At 39.0% G+C, this 19,462-nt stretch overlaps 2 protein-coding genes across 5 annotated transcripts in view; one reads left to right on the forward strand and one right to left on the reverse strand.

Annotated features, from left to right (window-relative positions):
* Positions 1-4,333, forward strand: part of PDE7B (phosphodiesterase 7B) — a 169,276-nt gene extending 164,943 nt beyond the window's left edge. For all 4 annotated transcript variants that reach the window (XM_005489191.4, XM_005489192.4, XM_074537608.1 and 1 more), the window contains one exon: positions 302-4,333. In XM_005489191.4, the coding sequence (XP_005489248.1) occupies positions 302-519 (218 nt within the window). In that variant the 3' untranslated portion in view covers positions 520-4,333. The remainder of the gene's footprint in view (positions 1-301) is intronic.
* Positions 3,412-19,462, reverse strand: part of MTFR2 (mitochondrial fission regulator 2) — a 28,051-nt gene continuing 12,000 nt past the window's right edge. Inside the window, exon 9 of the mRNA XM_005489194.4 lies at positions 3,412-19,450. The gene's annotated coding sequence lies outside the window, so the exon portion shown is untranslated. The remainder of the gene's footprint in view (positions 19,451-19,462) is intronic.

Consider the following 19,462-nt stretch of genomic DNA (forward strand, 5'->3'; position numbering starts at 1 on the left):
CCCATGGGAAAAGATTGCAGCCAGTGTTAAACACTTGTTACTTTCTTGTCTGATATCTCCTCAAAGGGTTGCTGACTGTCACAGAGTTTACTGTGACACGCGCAGATAAAGCCATATCTTGTCATGTATGCTGGTCAAAAGCTGTGCATTTCAAAAGGAATTGATGTCTGAGAGTCTGTTGTTGTTTCTCATCGGGGCTTTTGCCACTTACCTTGCTCTGTGCTTTCTAGGCACTCGGTGGGGGAGTGCACTTGTGGAATGAACTTGTTGCTCACCAGCTGTCCCTTGTGTGTTTCTCCAGGTTTCATGACATACATCGTTGAGCCACTCTTTGAGAGGTGGGCCCAGTTTACAGGCAACACTCCCCTATCTGAAAACATGCTAAACCATCTCAGGAGGAACAAGGCCAAGTGGAGAAGTTTGCTCCACAAGCAACACAGCAGTAGTAGGAGCAACGACCACTCAGGCCAAGTGACTGGCAGCCAGGAACAGACTTTAAATGAAGAAGAGACTCCTTAGTGGCAGCTTTGCACTTTTCCTTCTAGCACTGCTATCTCCGTCTTGGTCACAGCAGCAAAAACGGTCCCGAGGAGCTGGAGCCTGTTGTCAACACCGTGCAAATGCAAGAAATGGCAAAGCTCTAAGGGTCCTCATGAACACGCCCATAGTTCTGCTGGGTTTCTTTCTGATCTTCACGTTCCTCTCCCCTCTCTCCATTCTGCGCATGCCTGATGCCATTAGTCACTCCTGATCCCGATCTGCCCCAGCACGGAGTCCCAGCCAGCAGCCGGGAAGCCAGGCCAGTTCCAGCGGCCATGAAGCAGGGAGGATTACTGAGAGGACAGGGAGCACAGAGAGGCACTCTTGGTGATTTTCTCATTTACCACAAGTCATTTTGTGACATATGTATATAGGCCCAGAGCGCCACACCCATTCTAGGCTGGCAGCTGGGCTGCACATGAAACCACCAGCATCTCCAGCATCCAGAGGACATGGACCGAGCAGGACAGTGCTCACAGGGGGCAGAGAGTCGGGTTGTTTTAGTGGTTAAAAACCTTTTTAACTTTTGTATTCTGTGCACTAAACACCAGATCTCTAAACCTTGGACAGAAGTTACTCTCCGTATACACACCTTCAGTGTAACAAGGCTTGTTTTGGTAATCATTTTTATGCCACTTTGGATAAAAGACGGGCATCTTCTCATTGCAAGGAACAGTATTCCCTCGCAGCCGAAAGGGAAGGTGTAGTACAGTCTAAACCTTTGAAACACAAACAGATCTATCTTTTGAGTACTGTTTCAGGTTACCTGTTTATATTGATATGTGTACATTTTCTGTAAATAGAAAGCGCTACTGATTCCCATGCCAAAATACTGGAGTACTGTGGGATGATTGCTACCTGTAAAAACATTGGCACTGTGAACAGAATACTGTTAGTTTTAATACAAGAGAAAGCATTTGTAAATATGGTATAGAGTTTATTAATATACACCATTGTTTGTGGATAAAAGCCTTAACTTCTAGCATCCTTCATCTTCTGATAGCTGCCAAAATCATACAATTACAAGATATGATTCTGAACTGCCTTTCCACTATCCAAGGTGTATCAGAGGTCATTAAGGAATGAAGTCTGGCAGGATAACTTCTTGAAAACTTCAAACACATTCCATATGGGTCCGTGTTGTTAATCCATGGCACCTTGCACATTCGGTCTAGGCAGATGTTTCACAGCGCCTGAAGTTTTAAGTTCAAAAAAACCCCCAGGCCCCACAGCAACACCACATGATTTGACAGTTCAGCATGATTACCATTTATTCAAACATGTGGATTTTTACTAAATAGCTTAGTCATCTACAAAGCACAGCATTAGTTCTGGAGTTCAGTTGTTTTCTTGAGAGATGTTGCAGTGTAGCTGATTTTTTCTCCACATGCCCTCCTTAGATGGTCAGCATCAAAATGCATTTATATTTTTCTTTTAATTAAAAGAATACTCAACTGACTTTTACATTAGTCTCAGTCAATGAAGGAAAAAAAAGTGTTGTAGTCAGACTACTAAAATTCCTACTAGCTATCATAGTGGCTGAAGAATTTTCTATGATCTCATCTTTGTGAAAGATACTTGGCCTTAACTCTGCCATAAACAACCTCAGTTCTCAAAGTCTTTATTAAACTTTACTTAAGTTTCTACCATTTCACTGAGATTGTATTCTCAGACACTACTGTGTTGCACCAAAGGGATTGTCCCCTGCTCTTCTGCCCCAAGAAAAAATAACTGCATTCAGGTGAAGTGCAGGGTTGTTGTGAACCCCCTGTACATCAAATCCGTACAGCTGCTTTCCAAAAGAACGAGCAGGTATGGCCAGGTAGTCGCATTTGGGTAGTCATGTTGAGATGTGAAGACATTGAAGAGACCAACAAAGAAAGAGCTTCTCAAGTTGGTGTTTGAGAAACATGAGAAAGATATATACTTGCAGAAGTGCGAGGGAAAATCTAATACATTTTTCTGAATTACAAGGGATATTGACTTGATGAGAGAAGGTTCATGCTCATAAGGCGACTAATGTGTTGAGAGGAAAATAAAAAGCATGAGTTTTAGTGAAGGATGATTTACTCCACTAATTCTTTGTATGTATCTTCAGAGAAAAGAGGCTGAAAGCCAGTGAAGTAAAAAGGGGCAAAACGTGGTGAGCACACAAAGTGTTCCAGCCGTGTTTTTTCTGCCCCTCCACTGTTATGTAAGGTACAACCAATAGAAAACCTCCTTCTTCCTCCCACTAATCTAAATGAGATTCATATAATAGAAGGACCACAGCAAGCAAAGGACACTCAAGAGAGTTGTAGTAGAATTAAATTGTTTCTAACTACAGAACATAAATGTCTTCTTAAGCACATGGGGGTGGTGGGGGTGGAAGCACCACCACTTTGCAGCTTTTTAGTTGTACCTTTCCTTCTGACAGATGTAGGACAATTATTAGGACATTATGTGAGCAATGTAATGTGCTGCTTAGAAGCACTTAAGTCCATACAAAAGAATGTAATTTCCCATGTTTTGTCTTTTTACTAAGAAATGGAAGCCCTTTGCCATCTAGCTCAAAGAATTTTTTAAAATGTTCTGAAATTTAGTTAAACTCAGCATCTAGCAGCATAAAAACCTCTTGACAGAAACATTGTCGAGCTATTTCTGAAGGGCTTCCAGAAAATAGGTCCAACCAGAAAGCTTAGGTACAAATGAAATTTTGTTACAGCCACATTAAACCCAAGCCCTTTTCTACAAGTGGAACCTACAGGTTCCATTACAAGTTTGCTCTTACCATGTTAAAACTTTCCAACTTTAAAAAGTTCTTCTGAAAATTATCAGGCCCTTACAAACTAGTAGGGGCCAAAATTATTACGGGGCATTTTGGTGCACTGAGCATACCTGCTAGATTTCAATCACCTTGTATAATGAAACAGTGCTTGAAAGAGGTTCAGGGTGGCACCAGCAACACTTCTCTACTTGTGAGCCAAACCCATTGCACAGGTTTGGGCCTGGGCCACTTTGCCTCAGGTGCTCCAGACAGAGGTGCTGAGAAAGGGTAGGCTCTGGCAGCAGATGCCTGGCAGCCAGATTCCCTGGGGTCTATAATGCAAAATGCAGCCATCTGATTTCCCTAGAAACCCTAACTGGTACAGGCAATCCCACAGCACATGCAGTTGTGACACGTGTGGTATTCTCTGGTTTGGAGGGCATTTCTGCACTGGGGTTTCTCCCCAGTGTGCCAACAGGCTGCTGATGCACAGAATAGAAAAGCTATGCAGATAACACAGATTTTGGTGGTGTCAGCCCTATCAGCCACTTTACAGAAGGCCTTTGTAAATTATATTTCCTTCCCACTGGGCCAGTGCAGCTGAAAGATTTTGAAGTTTTCAAACTGAGTTAAGGTTTTCATATCTAGAAACAAGAAAAAAGCTGTTAAAAGCAGGATGTTAAAATGTTTTTATGCCCCACAAATAAGATTTGAATTTAGCTCCTCTAAATGAAGATTTTATACCATCTAAGAGGCAAAAAAAATTTGTATAACTAACAATAAGTGATAATAAGTGAAAAATAAGCCTGGTTAAAATAATCCATACATATGCATTGTCATTAAGTAAAGATTTTACCTACTTTTGTGTTTGTAAGTGTCAATGGTTCAGCCACCAGTCAAATGGGGAATAAAAGGACTATTGAAACCATGTACCTTTGGAATACAAGGAACAAAGGAGTAGCTGAGATTAAGTAGAGTCTATGGAGGAAAAAGAAAAGAAAAAAAAAAACCACAGTTGTGTCTAACCTAATCTACGACACAGGTCAATTAGTTTTGTAAAAGCTTGGTTTTCATGAAGAAAACCAAAACCTCTCCAACGATTAATGAGAAAGCTGTAAATGAGGTAAGGCTGTTGTTACACTGCATAGTGATCTCACCAGCTTTTGCAATCTGGGGTTTCAATTTCTCTTAAAGTTTCCATCAAATTAGATACAGAAGGCACACTTTGCCCTTCCAAATGAATTCTCCTCAGAAAGGAAAAACTCAAGTAGTCACAATTTTATTTTCAGGTACCAGACAGGGTACCAGCCATAATTTATTGCCTTATATTTTAAGTCACTAATCTTGAGTTGTCCATAAAGTATGCCCATTCCCCTCCTGATGTCCCCATGATCGCCATGGCCCACAAAAATTGATAATTAAATTCGAATTAAAACCCTGCAAATGCAAAAAAAAAGCCATCCCAAAACACAAAACAAAAACACAAGGCAAGCTTCATGCCATGAATATGTATTCAAATTACTTTGATTGGTGCAAACTGTTGCTCTTTGTTTCTATAATCCATCCAATATTTTAGGTACATAAACTTTTAAGTGCAGACCATAAGCTTGACATGGATGTAAAATATATTCTGCTTATCTTTGAATTCAAGATTGTATATGTCATGTTTATTGTAAAGCATTTTATATATACATAGTCACATATCTTATACAATTCTATGGGCCAAACACTGGTCCCCCCAACTTCACTGGGACCAAGAATCAGCCCCCATATGTGCGTATATATGCCATATGCATCATTCTGAAAGGAAGCACTAGATTGTGTGAAAATGCTGTGACTGCTATGCAGTGATGCCAAGAGATTTAACTGTATCTTTTTTAACATACTGCTGTAAGTATTCATCATGTCGAAGAATGACAGCTAATAAAAAAAAAAAGTGAAGTGTTCCAAGTTCTTTGGTAAAGCCAGTTGATTGAAGGATCTCCTTTGTTTGCAGAAGACATTCTGGTTTGACAAGGCAGCAAAAATCCTCCTGCGTCCATTCTCTCACTGCCTCTCTTTTCTACCAACAGAATAATCACTTTCCTAGTGTGTTGCGGTGTGTTGCAGGATTCATATTCCAATACTAGTGTGCTGTTTTTGAGAAGAACTTTTCTCTAAATTTCCCCTTAGACTTCCTGTATGAATATAAATGGAGTTCCCAGCAAGGAAAGCATTTCCATGTAATTTTCCTAAGCATGTAGTAGAAGGATTTTCAAACCCCGGGGAAAATGCTTCCCTGGTTAAGTATTTGAAGGAGTTTTCCTTAAACTATTGTTTCAGTTCCAGTAATGAGTTCTCCTTAGGATCATTGGTCAGTTTCAATCTCCATTTTCTCATTTCTCTTTCAGACTATGTTCTTTATATGTGCAACATGACAGAAGCTTTTGAAGTTTAATTAAAAATACGAGAAGTATTGATGTTCTACACGGATAAGTATTTCTAAGTGAGAAATACTTGTCATCACTGATGGGTATCACTGCAGGGACTCTTCCTGACTCTGACACATTTCTCAAGCCAGAATTCATTAGTATCTCAAAGTGCTCAGCAACAATACTCACATAGTTCGTGCTATGCAAATACTACAATTGAACAAAATACAGGAGCTGGAAATATATTTTGTTTTAGTGCTGTTTAGCCCACATGTTAAAATTAAACTTTTCTTAAAAAAATGCACCCTTCAGAATCACAGTAAGTGTCTTCCTCTGTCCCCCAGATGCAAGCAGAACACAAAATTGATCTTAAAATGAAGCCCCTTAGAGATCTGTCCTGTATAGGGCTGGAGTTGTGATGGTTTCTCCAGGAGTCTTCTACACAGTCACCATTGGAAAACCACTGTTTTCCATAACAGATTTAATATTTATTTTCAAGTACAGCCAAATCAATACATCTTCCCACTCTGCACAGGCACTGTCTGGATGGATGCTGATGTTTCATGGTTCAAAACAAGAAATGCAGACCAGCAAGTTGAAATGCATCAATGAACAGCAAAAGAAAAATTAATTATATGGCAATATTTTTGTCCTGGCTAAATACTTAATTATTGTTTAAAGTTCAGGTGGAAAATCTTGGAAATATATCTATTCAACAAGAGAAGAAACAATGTAATATGTTTGTGACAATCAATTATGTGACAGACACTCCTTTTCTCTAAAGGTGACGAAGGCAGGGTCTCTCCAATGTCCCAATCCTCTTCTAGATAAAATGAGTGCTATTACAAAATACTCTGGTTTTACCAGCAAAGCAGGTTTGTGGTGTCCCCAGTTCTACACCTCTCAATGTTTCACTGATGTTGTGTACAGTGGAGTCTCAAACAGCTGTTCAGGGACTGACAGCAAATGAATCACAGGTTAGAGAAGAGTTTGAAGAGTTTGAAGTCACTCTACCAGTAAAACCAGTGGATCATTTCACTGCATCCTGGGCTAGCTTGGCTCTTAGGCAGAGCTGAACACCGTGCAACACATTAATCCATGACAACTGGATTTTGCTACCAGCAGCAGCACTTCCTTGGCCATGCCTAAGACACAAGGAAGTATTGCAGCAGCAGATGAATTTCATGTCAGATTTTATAGTAATATAATTTAGAGAGAAGATTTGAATCCTCTACCCTACAGAGCTCTAAATATATTGTACTACTAGATTAGGAAGGGGATCTGGGTGTCTTAAGAAGTTGTAACTAAAATGGAGTATTAGAATTCATACAAACAGAGGAGCTGTCTTATTATTTCCAGCACTCCTACCACCTAAAGATAAATTCAATTTGTATACTAATCATCCCCCTCTAGACAGTGCAAGTACAAGAGTGGGAAGTGCAAAGGGTGGCAAAAAGCAATTTGAATCACGAAAAGCCTCCAGGAGGGAGAGAGAGAGGAAAAAATACTGTAGCTTCATTAATATCACCTATAAAAAATTAGAACATTTGGGCAGACTGAGAGCTTCTGCATTCCCCAAATCAAAACATAGGTAAACAAAGTGCAGCAGTACATATGGAAGTTGCTGCCACAAGAATATATTAACCTTTAACCACACAGAAAAGCTTAAAAGATTGAACATTTATATGAAACAAAAAGGGAATTCCTGGTTACAAATAAATATTACTAAAACTGTAATCCTGAAGAAAATACACTTTAATACTTAAATCCACCATTAGTTTAAAATGATGCTTTCCTGACCTACTCATGCTACTCAGCAGCTGTTACATTCCAAATCCAGATTTTCCATTTGTATGTGTAGAGGATTCCTATGAGCTTAGCTCATACATAAGCATATTTATGAAAGAAATATAGCTACCAAAAACAAAAACCTGGTGCTACACTTACACATGTATTTGATGCCCAGCCTCGTTTCTGTAACCAGACCTACCAACACCTGCAGATATTCTCCGGGGCTAGTCCACATTAGGCAACCAAAATGCAAAGAAAATAGGAAGTACTGAACATACGGTAGATTCAAGGGCAGATTGAGAAACTATTGTCCCAAAGATCACTTGTTTGTATCTGCCATGCTTTGTGTTCGGTAAATATATTTCAAGTCAACTTCTAGAAGGAGGAGAAAAAATAGATACATTAGTATCCTTAGCTGAGAGACCAAAACATGAGTGGAATTACTTTGTTCAAAAAAATGTACTGTTTTGCTGGGATGAGGGTTCATGTAGATGACAAGTAGTTTGAGGCATCACCATTGCCCTTTGTGGTACAACATTTATGTGGCACATTTATTTCCCTCAGTGCATCAGGAAAGTTACTGCCACCAGCTCCACCATTTCTGCATGGACCATTAAGGAGTGGCCCCTTGCACTTTGGTGCTTTGAAGTCTTTTATTCAGTGCTAGGGCTGAATTAATATGCACACAGATGGACATGGTAAGTGCCCCAGTTCCCACATGAAAAGGAAATCTTCCTCAACAATGCCACTGCCTGAAGAGTGCCTATATAAAGGCAGATACAAGAAACATAAATAAGATTTGGGATGGGTACATCAGCTACTCAAAAGGGCTAAGTGACATTGGCACATTGGCTTTAAAGGTGTGTACTAAAGTTTTAACAGACCAAATACACTTCCTTCATTTAACTCCATTGTAGTTACAAAGATAAAACAGAAATTTTGTTACCTGATGGGATTCGTGAATCAAAGTAAAAAACTTGGATAAGAAGCTGTGCAGTTGATTTCCTTTTGCACTTTATCCTCACAAATCCTCTGTGCTTGGTCTATCTATGTCCTGCCTGGAGACAACTAAAACTGGTTATCAAGCTTCATTTTTACCTTCTTGCCCTCATCTCCTCCCCTCCATATCTAATTATGGTCAGCTTCTTCAAAACACCAACTAATCAAAAGCAACACAAAACATAATTTGATTTGGGAAATGGTGGTATCTATTATGATTCCAAACATAATTGGAATTCATAAGTTACATTCTTTTAAAGAACAATGTGATTTCCCCCTCCCTCTCAAGAGAAGCAGGGAATTTTTTCTTCTCTGAGATGCTCTGGATTTAGCTGGAAGATAGAAAGATCAGAAACTGCAGAATACCGCATGCAAGAGAGCCAGAGCAAGAAGCTCACAGCTCACTCAGAGAATGCAGCAAGTACATAAAATTCTTGCGAGCCTCCGCAGTCAGCCAGGCAGGAGAGGGGCCTAAGAGACTTTGCTACAACTCAGAAAGGTATTGAGTTGAGTGGAAGCAAAGACTTGCGTGCAAGGTCACAACCCCTTTTTTATTTTCTGTCTTCCTTGATAATTCCTATATTCTCCCTAGATAAAACTGTGAAGGTTTTATTGTAATAAAGCCTGTCTTTTTGATTTCAAGAGAAACAGCTTCTTGAGGCTCAGACCTGCTTCAATTCCCATCCCACTTTTTATTAAGCATATTTTACAATAGTATGAAATATTTTCTCTTTTTTAAAGAGTATTTCAGTTTTCCAGTTTTAAGAAAGAACAGACAATAATATTACTATTAATGTTTTCTTAGGATGAAGCATAGGAAAAGTCTGGACTTCAGCTGTCTTTTACCAAATCCTCCACCTGCCCAAGACCTAAACATGTCACAATATAATCCTGTGTGACAAATAGCCCCCATTTTTTTCTGAACAGTTCCACTACTTAGGCCTTTATGTTGACAGGCTTTGAAATACAAACCACCAACAAAATTATCTGGCATTTTGATTATGGCAACTCAACAGTCATGCTGTATGAGAAATGCTAAATAGAGGTGTAGTTTATTTATTTTTACTGTGGTTACACTTTGGAGTGCTCTAGTTATGGATCAGGAACCACACAAGGAACACCATGCTGCTCCCATGACAAGTTGTTATAATAGAAATAATTTAGTAAGAGTCATGTTAGAGGTCAAGAAGCAAATCATCCTAGATCCTGAAGAGAGCAACATGTGAAAGAGCAACATGTGAAGCTTTTACTTCAATAATAAAGGAGCACAACTTCTATGGTTTTGTGGAAAAAGTGAATTGATGACCTCCAGGTACCTTTAAAAAAATCTGTATGTGTTGCTAGGAGTTTAGGGTCCTGTTTTGTTTTGTTTTTTCCTTTTGAGTTTATTCCTTCACCAATTCAACCACAGTTCTTTCTTTCTGATACTTCAGTATCATTAATTTAAAGGGAGAGCTTACATCATCACTTGAGTTACTTGACAGCTTGAAGTTTTGCCTGTGGGTGTTACATTGCTCTCAGGGACATCTTACATAATAATGCAGATGTCATTTTTCAGCTGGCATGGCACATCTACAAGCTTCAATTTTACTGAGATCCATGATGGAATGAAGTCTTCTTAAATATCTGAATATCAGCAAAGACTTTGCACCTTCAAGAGTAGCACGAGTTACTCTGTGAAACTAAGAGGACTTTTGAGATGTAAAACAAATATAGTAAGAGCTGTTCTCTTTCTGAGACAACCTATGATAACTACACTAGAAAATAAACATATGAGGAAGGAAGGCACCATTGTCAAAAAGGGACAATTGTTTCACTCTGTAGTTGGGTCACTGTCAAACCAGCACTGGGCTCTACTACAGAGAAGAAATAAAGAGTCACCACTTTCCACTGTGGATGTCATGCCCATTATTGAAATGCACTCTCATTTAAATTATTTTAGTTCTCACTTCCTACAATAGCCTAGTATTACAATTTCTCTCTGACACAGAAAGATGCTTTTAGCATTTTTTTTAATCTTCATGCACTCACTGACAAATCAAGTCACTGCAAACAGATTTTCTGTTTCTGAAATAATACAGTGTGAATGAAACAGCTTTATAGTTTTCAACTGACTGTACTAGAATGTACTTTCCTTCTTAAGACCTAACCTGCTGCGGCATTATCATTGTGGCTTTTTGCCATCATTCACATCTTCATTATTTCTCTCTATGTAATATCTGGTTCTAATTATCCACAAATTTTATAATTTATTTCATTACTAAAAATATTAAACAGCATCAGTCCAGTACCATTCTCTGTAATCTTTAGTAGAAATACTTCCTTTCAGTGATTACTATTATCTGGTAGCTAATCAGTTCTACATCCATTTAACATCCACTTTTGTGGGTAATAAAAATGTTGTATTTTAATTTACACTGTTCTATTGCAGCTACTTTTGTTAAAGAAGATTTAAAACATCTATTTTACAATAAAGTCACAAGAGATCAATCCCATATTTCCAACTGTGCAAAAGGATACCATTGTACAGGGTATTTTTGCCTAGAATTGATACATGCCAATCGACCTATAGTCATGTGTCTTACCCCACTTTTCTTAAAAAGAAAACTAAGATGACACAATTTTCTGAACTTCTGTATTACTGTTAAATTTATTCAAAGTAAATATAAAGGGCCAGATATGTCTGACAGCCAGCTTCTTTAGAATTCGCAGTTTTAAATTGCTTAGCCATCTGCAGTTCTAAGTTTTTTGTTCTAGTAAGCAGAGTTTAACTTATTCCTCCATCAAATAATTACTTCACTGGTAATTAGTGATCCTGGGCTTTTTCCTAAGTAAATACATTCCACTTTTCCTAAAATCTATGCAATTCCTAAGCGAGACTTTTACTCGTATTAAAGCAATAGAACAGCTACAACTTCCAAATAAAAGTGCCAGGGCCCATTACCAGGTGTGATGTTCACCATCCTCAACCTGTATTGGGCCAGCTATTCACCACTATCGTGCTCAATCAAGATCTGGCCAAGTACCATTTTCACAAAAGCTTCTAAGTCTTGACTGTGAGACCTGTATGCTGAAGGATGACAAAGGACTTAGTCCTGTGGTCAAGATCCCCCACAATTTTTATTATGCTAGAGAAGAGGAAAAAGGGGGTACATGGAAGAAAAGCACTGTGATTTGGTACAGATGTGTAGAAAGAGCACAAGTGTCTCTGGGTTCCCCAGGCAACTACCAGCTCAGAGCACTGTTACCAAGCTCTTCTCCTAGCAACAGCTCCGAGAGCTCACAAGGCACGAAGCAGGAGCTCACAAATTCTGTTTATTTTGCTCGCCTTATGTCAATGTTTCTTCAATATATTCTTTTATCTGCGAACTAAAAAACCTAATTTAACATCAAAAATTAGTTCGGTGACAAGCTAGGTTATACTTATTTGGTATAAGTCTCACTAGCAGCTGCATTGTTCTGATACACTAAATACAAAGTATACTCTTCAAACCTGCAAGAAAAGGCCATGCCACTACTGAAAAATAATAAATGGGCGGGGGATTTGCTAGAAGTCCTGAAAAAGCAGACTCCTCAGAAATGTAACTAGTAAAGCCTTAATATAATTCTTGCACATGCAGACAATGCATATGAGAGGAACAGACGGAAGAAGAAAATCCAAATGGACGAAAAATACTGGAGTGGTCAAATGAGCAGACAGGAACAGGAGGTGTTGATAAAGCTCACATCTCACCTGACTCAAACCAAAGCACATCTTCAAACTACCTGTTTTTACTGTCACAAAATAGTGAGCTGGATATTATTTTCCCACTGTACATGCTGGTAAGGAACTCCTCACTTAATAAATTAACACCAAGAACATTGAGTTTGTCCTCTCTTCAGAAACACTTCCACACAAGCAAAGAAAGAGTTTAAAAAAACAGCCTGGCTTATCAAGCCTGCCCCAGTAGATGACAGTCAAACATGGTATGCAAGTCAAGCAAAAACACCTGCTAGAAAATGATGACAAAAATAGCAGACAGACAAAATTGAGTAAGAAACAACAGAATACACATTAAAAACCCCCAATATTCCAAAGGACAGAAACCCCTCACTTCAGCAGTAGAACACACAATCTCTGATATTTCAGTTATTCCTACAGTTCCCATTATAAAAACCAGGACAAATACATACAGCTGTAAACTGTAAGGTAACAATGCATCAAACAGCCATAAGGCAAAAATAACACAGGGAAAAAAACTAAAACTAAGCTTACTTTAAATTTCTTCCTCCTGCTCCTTTATGCCAGCAGCTGTTGCTCAGTGGCAACTGCCTCCCAGCAAACACAGCTGCTGTGTTATGGCACAAGAACTATAAAGTGAAACAGAGAAGCGGGAACAATCAATCTAGGTTAACTTTTCCAACTCAACAAAATGTTGGCTACCAAAGAGAAAGCACAGATTGGAAGAATGAAGTGGACACTTTAAAGATTGACACTACTAAAGGTTAAAATTTGCCCAGCTCTGCAAGCATCCCCATACCAGCTTTATGGATACACTAAACTGGTTCAAGTCACTGTGTACATGTGAGGAGCAAAGAATGCAAATGTTTACAGAAGAGTAGTATAGTGTTTCATCTGAAAGAAAAAAAAGGTGAATCTTTATGCCCTATTGTCAGTTTGACTTTTAATCAGTAAAAAGCAGCATATTTTCACTTGTATAAGCTAGAAGTTGTGTGTGTAGTGGACCACAAAGAGAAATGTCCAATGGCCATTTTACATGGGATAAAGAGAATATTTTTTCATTAAAAAAATTACTACCAGCTCAATCTCTTCTCTAACTCACCAAATAAAATTTTCAGCCTGTTCTCCCAGAAAATGAAGTGGCAGTTTTATTTTGTGAAGGGAATAAGCCAGGTGTTGACTTTTTACTAATCCAAGTGCACATAAATACAGTTCATCATAATGCTAATAAGAATAATCTACCCCGACAATTTAGTGTATATCACTATAAAAATAAAAAGATAAAGGGATTAAAATTTTGTTGTGAGACTTTATGCTGACAAAGCAGAATTTCTTTTAGTTAAAGACTTGCAACATAGACTTGGTGTGATACTGCTCTCTTGTGGTTAAACCCATGCAGTTCATCTGCAAAATGTAAAAACTATTTGTATGAATTATTTTAAAAAGATATTCAAATGTATTTTAATCTAAGACATTTTTAGCTGATCAGAAGTTTGAAGCAATCAGTGCCAACTCCACCCCTGCAGACATTACTGCCATGTCTCTGTTACCTAAAGAGAGAATTTAGACTGCTGCTTTTGCTTCTGTGTCCCATTGAAATCAAATGCCTAAAATTAGCCTTAAACAAAGGTCAGAATACATCCATCCCAAAAATGAAAGTCTGAACACTCTTCCTAAGATACATAAATAATGTGATTTAAGGCCTACTTTAGCTTTCCAAGCTGGATGAAAATGTAATCAGAAATTAAAATGTAAGGAGGTCTAGAAACACAGCTGGAACAAAAGCACTGTGCTGTTGTTCTTCCAGTGTGCAAAAAAAAAATTATTCAAATTTACACTGCAGAAGGAGAGGTCCTGATGACAGGATTATTAGGGAAAATAATGAATATCAGAAGAAGGGCCTTTTGATTATTATAATCAAAATTTGTAAATAATCCAGCCAAATAATACTGACATGTGCCAAATTTCTCTGAAGTAGGAGGACAGTTGTCATCTTTAGCCTCTACTCACAATACAGTTTTAGATATTGTGAAAACTAGCACCACAATTCAAGACTGAGTTCCTAAACAAAGTGTTTCAAGGCATAACTGTGGAGAATGATGTACATTGCTCTAAACCACTGAAACATCTACAAACAGCAATCCCCACACTGAGATAAAGACAGAACTGATGTGGAGAGATAGAATGTAAGAGAATAGTGCAGAAGGTAGTTTCACCCCTGAGGAGTTGCAGCTGTACTGATCACCAAAGACTAGGAACAGACCACAGCTGTTTCCTATAAGGAGATGTGTGCTACAAAAGAGTGGGTAAGCTGGGTGAGGAGAGAGTTGGAGTTTGTTGGTTGGGCTGTGAAGAGGGCTGAAGTTTGTTGTCTGTATTGAGAAGAAGAGGGAGTCAGTGCTGCGAGGAGTTGACCATGAGAAATCACCAAGAAGGTATGGGAGCCTTTGAAATATGATGACAACAAACTGATACCTGGGAAATCCCACTAGTGACCAGCTTGCAGCTGGATGTAACTCCATGCACCAACACTCTCTTGGCCCAGCTGTCCAAACAGGTTTTCACAGTGCACCTGTACAAGGCATGATAGGCCAGTTTCTCCAGGAAAATGCTGTGGGAAACGGTCAAAGGCTTTAGTAAAAGTCCCCAGTTAGCCAAGATTGATGATAAATGATGGAAAGTGACTCTGTGAGCATTTCCACCAGCTCCCTCAGTATCCTTGAGTGGATCCCATCTGGCCCCACAAACTTGTGAGTGTCCAAGTGTGGCATCAAGTCACTGGCTGTTTCCCCTTGGATTATGGAGGCTTCATTCCACTCTCTGTCACTGTCTTCCAGCTTGGAGGGCTGAGTACCCGGGGAACAAGTGGTTTAGCTATTAAAGGATGAGAGAAGGAAGGCATTTAGTACCTCAGCCTCTTTCCAGGTCCTGTGTCACTATGTTTCTCCCCATACCCAGAAAAGGATGAAGCTTCTTCTTGGCCTCCCTGTCATTACTAATGTATTTAGAGAAACATTTTTTTACTGCAGTAGTCAGACTAAGTTTTAGTTGGGCTTTGACTATTGTAATTTTCTCCCGGTGTTACCTCACAAAATTCTTGTAGTCCTCCTGAGTTGCCGGCCCCTTCTTCCAAAGGTCATAGGCCAAAGCTCTCCGTCCAGCCAGAGAGGTCTTCCCCACCTCCACAGAAATCACCTCCTACTCTACCAGTAGCATTTTCTTCTTGAAGAATGTCCATCTTTCCTGGACTCCTTTGCCTTGTGGGACTGTCCCCCAGGAGATTCACTCAGTCTCCTAGACAAGCCAAAGTCTGTCTTGCAGAAGTCCAGGATAGCAGAACTGTTGACTCCCCTTCTTACTTCCCTGAGAACTGAAACCACTAGTGCGCATGGATTACTGTGCCCAAGATGTCTCCAACCATCTCAAGATGCAGCAGTCCTTCTTTGTTTGCACACAACAGGCACAGCAAGGCACCTTCCTCGCTGTAAACTACTCAATTTCACATAAATGTGCAACAATGCCCTAAAATACAGTACACAATAAAATATACAGATAAACCTGGAAAGTAATACAGATGTAGGTGAAGTCAGCATCATGATGAAAAATGTATTGGTAAAAAACATAGGGGTCTGAGAACCTGGTAGAGGAATCAGGATGATAAATATCTCCCAGGTACCTAGAACCACCAGCAAACAAATTTAAGAAAAAGGGGGAATAACATTTCGCAGCTGCCCTTCCTTAACACAGGGACGTCATGCTTGGAAGTCCTTCTATTCTCTTTCTGGGATTTTAATGGATCCATTTTGGCAAGCTTTGGTGCATGTCCCTGCACTTGATGGCATGCCATGCCTTTTGATGGCTTTCACTTGGGCGAAATTTTTTTTTTAAGTATCCACACCATGTCCCTCATATCTTCCCCTCAAAGTTGTGTCTTTCTCCTTGATTTTTCCCCTGCTTTTGCAACATCTGTCAGGTTAGTTTCGCCATCTTTTGGTCCTTTGCATTGCACCTGGTTTTCTCATAGACCATTTTCTTGTAGCCACTAAAATTCCTGATTTTTTTTTCCCTTCAATTGTATTTCATTTGATCATATCTGTTTTTTAGTTGGTTCAATAGTCTTGCCTGCAGAACTTCCTTTCCCCAAGGTATCTGATCAGTGACTCAAGGCTAACTTGTCTAGTAGGTTCCCTTTGTCATTTTGGCTTTTGCAAGAACCCTATATATAATTTTACTATTCAGGTGGAACTAAAGCACAATGTCATTAATTGCTAAGAAGAAGAATTGACTAAGGTCAGTTAATACTGTTGGAGACTCTCTGCTCAGTCTTCATCTAAAAACTCTGTACCTCCATATACAGAGATAATATAGATTAAATATATATCAATATAATGATTAATACATGTCAAATGATATATTAATTGTCCCTCACAAAGTAGTGAGTATTTGGATAGGTTTGGTATATTATAGGAATATGTCAGCAGTGGTATTCCAACAATAATTGTCAGGTAATTGCATTCTTAGTCTCCTTGTATTGGGAAACTCGCTGATAGAGAACACAAATCTTTTAGGATCTCCGAAATGTTTTTAAAGGATTGCATTTAAAGGTCTACTTTTCCTTCTAGCCCTTTTACTCAAAATATGTGAAACGTTTACTCATTTCAATTTTTTAGCTGGAAAATTGGATACCATATACATACTTTTTAAGTCTTTCAAGCAGAAAAACAAAAAACCGACTTTTATTCCAGCAACCACCTCAGCACCTCTTGAAGGAAGACATCCTGCCCAAAAATTCACTGGGAGTGGTAGGAGAGTGTTTTTCTGACTTCTTCAGTGATAAGTAGGCACAACCTTTCACAAGATTGTGCCAGCAGACCAATAGAGCACTCGTGTTCCTGAGCCTCCTCCTTTCCCAGATCAATAGCAGAGCTCTTGAGTTGCATTGTGACTGAGCAATTCAGTCAGGGACTTCATGTAAACAAGAGCATTTGTAGGAAAAACATGAAATGGATTCTAGGTGGGCACAGGAAGCAGGAATGGTTCCCAGTTGTTGATACAGAAGTTTTAGTCGAAGAAAATAAGATGACAAAGCCACATTTCCATCAGCTCTGGAAAGGGACAAAAATCTCTGCAACGAGTGATAGAACTTTTCATTACTAACTTTTACTAAGCTTTCCAACTTCTTGGTATTAAAAACTGTCAGATGTTACCAGATACAACCCACAGACTTTTTTACTCTGGAACTACATAAAATAAAGAATCTGTTCTTGTAACATATGTAGGTGGGGGGGGGAAATCACATGGTCCACTACTTATTCTTTTACCTAAGGAAGTGCATCAGCTATAAACTATATCACTGCATAATTCACATCAAAATGACAAAAAAATCAGACAGTATCCAACAACCACAAGCTCACTAAAATTTGCTGATACTTCTGACACTAGATTATTGTGTTAGGAAGTACAGAGAAATTTCTCAGAAGTCCCTTCTAAAATGTAAAGACACTTCCAAAGTCAAAATTCTCACTGCAAACTGCTCCTGTTGGCCAAACTTGTAGTTAAATGATGAACTCTGGGGAGAACAGAAAAATTGCAAAAGGAGATCAAAATAACTGTTCTTCAGGAAGAGAAGAAACTGTTGGTCACATAAAGCAACTGATGTAACTTTCGTATGGCTTTGCACACAATTCAGTCTCTCAAAGAAGGAATTCCATCCTGCTTGTCAGTCACAACAGCAGGGCCACAACCTCTGAAACTGCCTGGATCTAGGAACGCTGATATAGACCAGATTGCTTGCCCTCTCTGCACTGCAGATACTGAGCAAGAGGGAGCCAATTCACAGCCCTTATGCTCACTGGGACTCACCTGCCTGCATGTCCTCTTCAGCAGACACCGCACGGACTTCCTTCTCCTGTCACTGCCTGCTGCTCTTGTACAGCAGAGAGCGGAGCAGCAGACTAAAGACAATGAGAAGCTTTGATAGAAGAGGGTAAAATTATCCAGCATAGGGCTGAGCTGGATATTCTGTACGGATTTCATAGCAATTATCAAGTTTAGGTAGAGAAAGGAGCAAATGCTTATTTTGGAAGAAGCATTGGAAGAAAGTGAAGCATTGGACGGAAGTGAAGGCCAAACTGTTACGGACCAATCAAGGAATGGGAGAATATGATAAAGTTCAATAATTACTAAATCCAGAAGAATTAAATGCCATGGGGATTTAATTTTAGAAGCATACTATATCAAATCAATTAAGCTCCAGTTTTACTCAAAAGATAATTTTTTTAAACCGAAATGCAAGTATGGTATTTGCACACTAATTTCTTACAACTGTGCAAATAAGACTCAGCAGTAAAAGGGGATGCAGATGTCAGTCTTCTCCATATAATTGAGCATGGAAATAGAAGACACACAGGATATAAGGGACACATTCAACAGTCTGACAGGACTTGGGTTTTGTACATCAGGATTGTTAGACAAAAGATCAGGTGATAGCAGCTCATAATAAATTCGTAAATAAGCGGCTTCACTAAGTCATTCCTACTATGGCAGGAAAAAATACCAATTGTTCTTTAATTTAAGATTTAACAACTCAATTTAAGAACTCGTCTAATATGATCAGTTCTTAAGATACAAAAGAGTCTGCAGCACAAAAGTCCACTATTACACACATCTACAATATAAAGAGAATTTTATTTTATAAGCTCTCATGAACAAAACTGAGTTCACATGCACATGCCAAGACAGAAATTAATATTTAATTACATATGGAATTTAGACTGTATGCAAGCAGATCTCTCTGCAAGGTCTTTTTTACCTCAGACTGCAACTCCCTCATATTACAGGCATTTAATAGACAACCTGCTGTTTCCTCACAGCACAAAGTTCCACAAGTATGAAAGTTCATCTCCTGACCCAAAATAAATTAGAAAACTGTTTACACATGGAATAAGGAGTTGCATCAGTAAACTGCAAAGAAAACCAAGGCAACTATCCCACTCTCATGAAAAAGTATTACCATTATATACAGTAGTCATAACACACTTACAAAAAGTTTACACTTCTTTGTTATTTACACTGGAGCGCAAACAGAGCACTCAGCTCCCACAGCAATAAATCTTTGTTTTCCCCCCCACACAGACTGCTTGCTTGGATTCCCCAAGTTCCAAAGACACTGCTCCATAGTAATAGAAGCCTTCTCTCAGTTTTGTGCTTCTTGTAAAAGCACCACATCCGCAAGTTGGGCTACTGAGAAACCAA

The sequence above is a fragment of the Zonotrichia albicollis genome, chromosome 3, assembly GCF_047830755.1.
Source record: "Zonotrichia albicollis isolate bZonAlb1 chromosome 3, bZonAlb1.hap1, whole genome shotgun sequence".
Classification (NCBI taxonomy): Eukaryota; Metazoa; Chordata; class Aves; order Passeriformes; family Passerellidae; genus Zonotrichia; species Zonotrichia albicollis.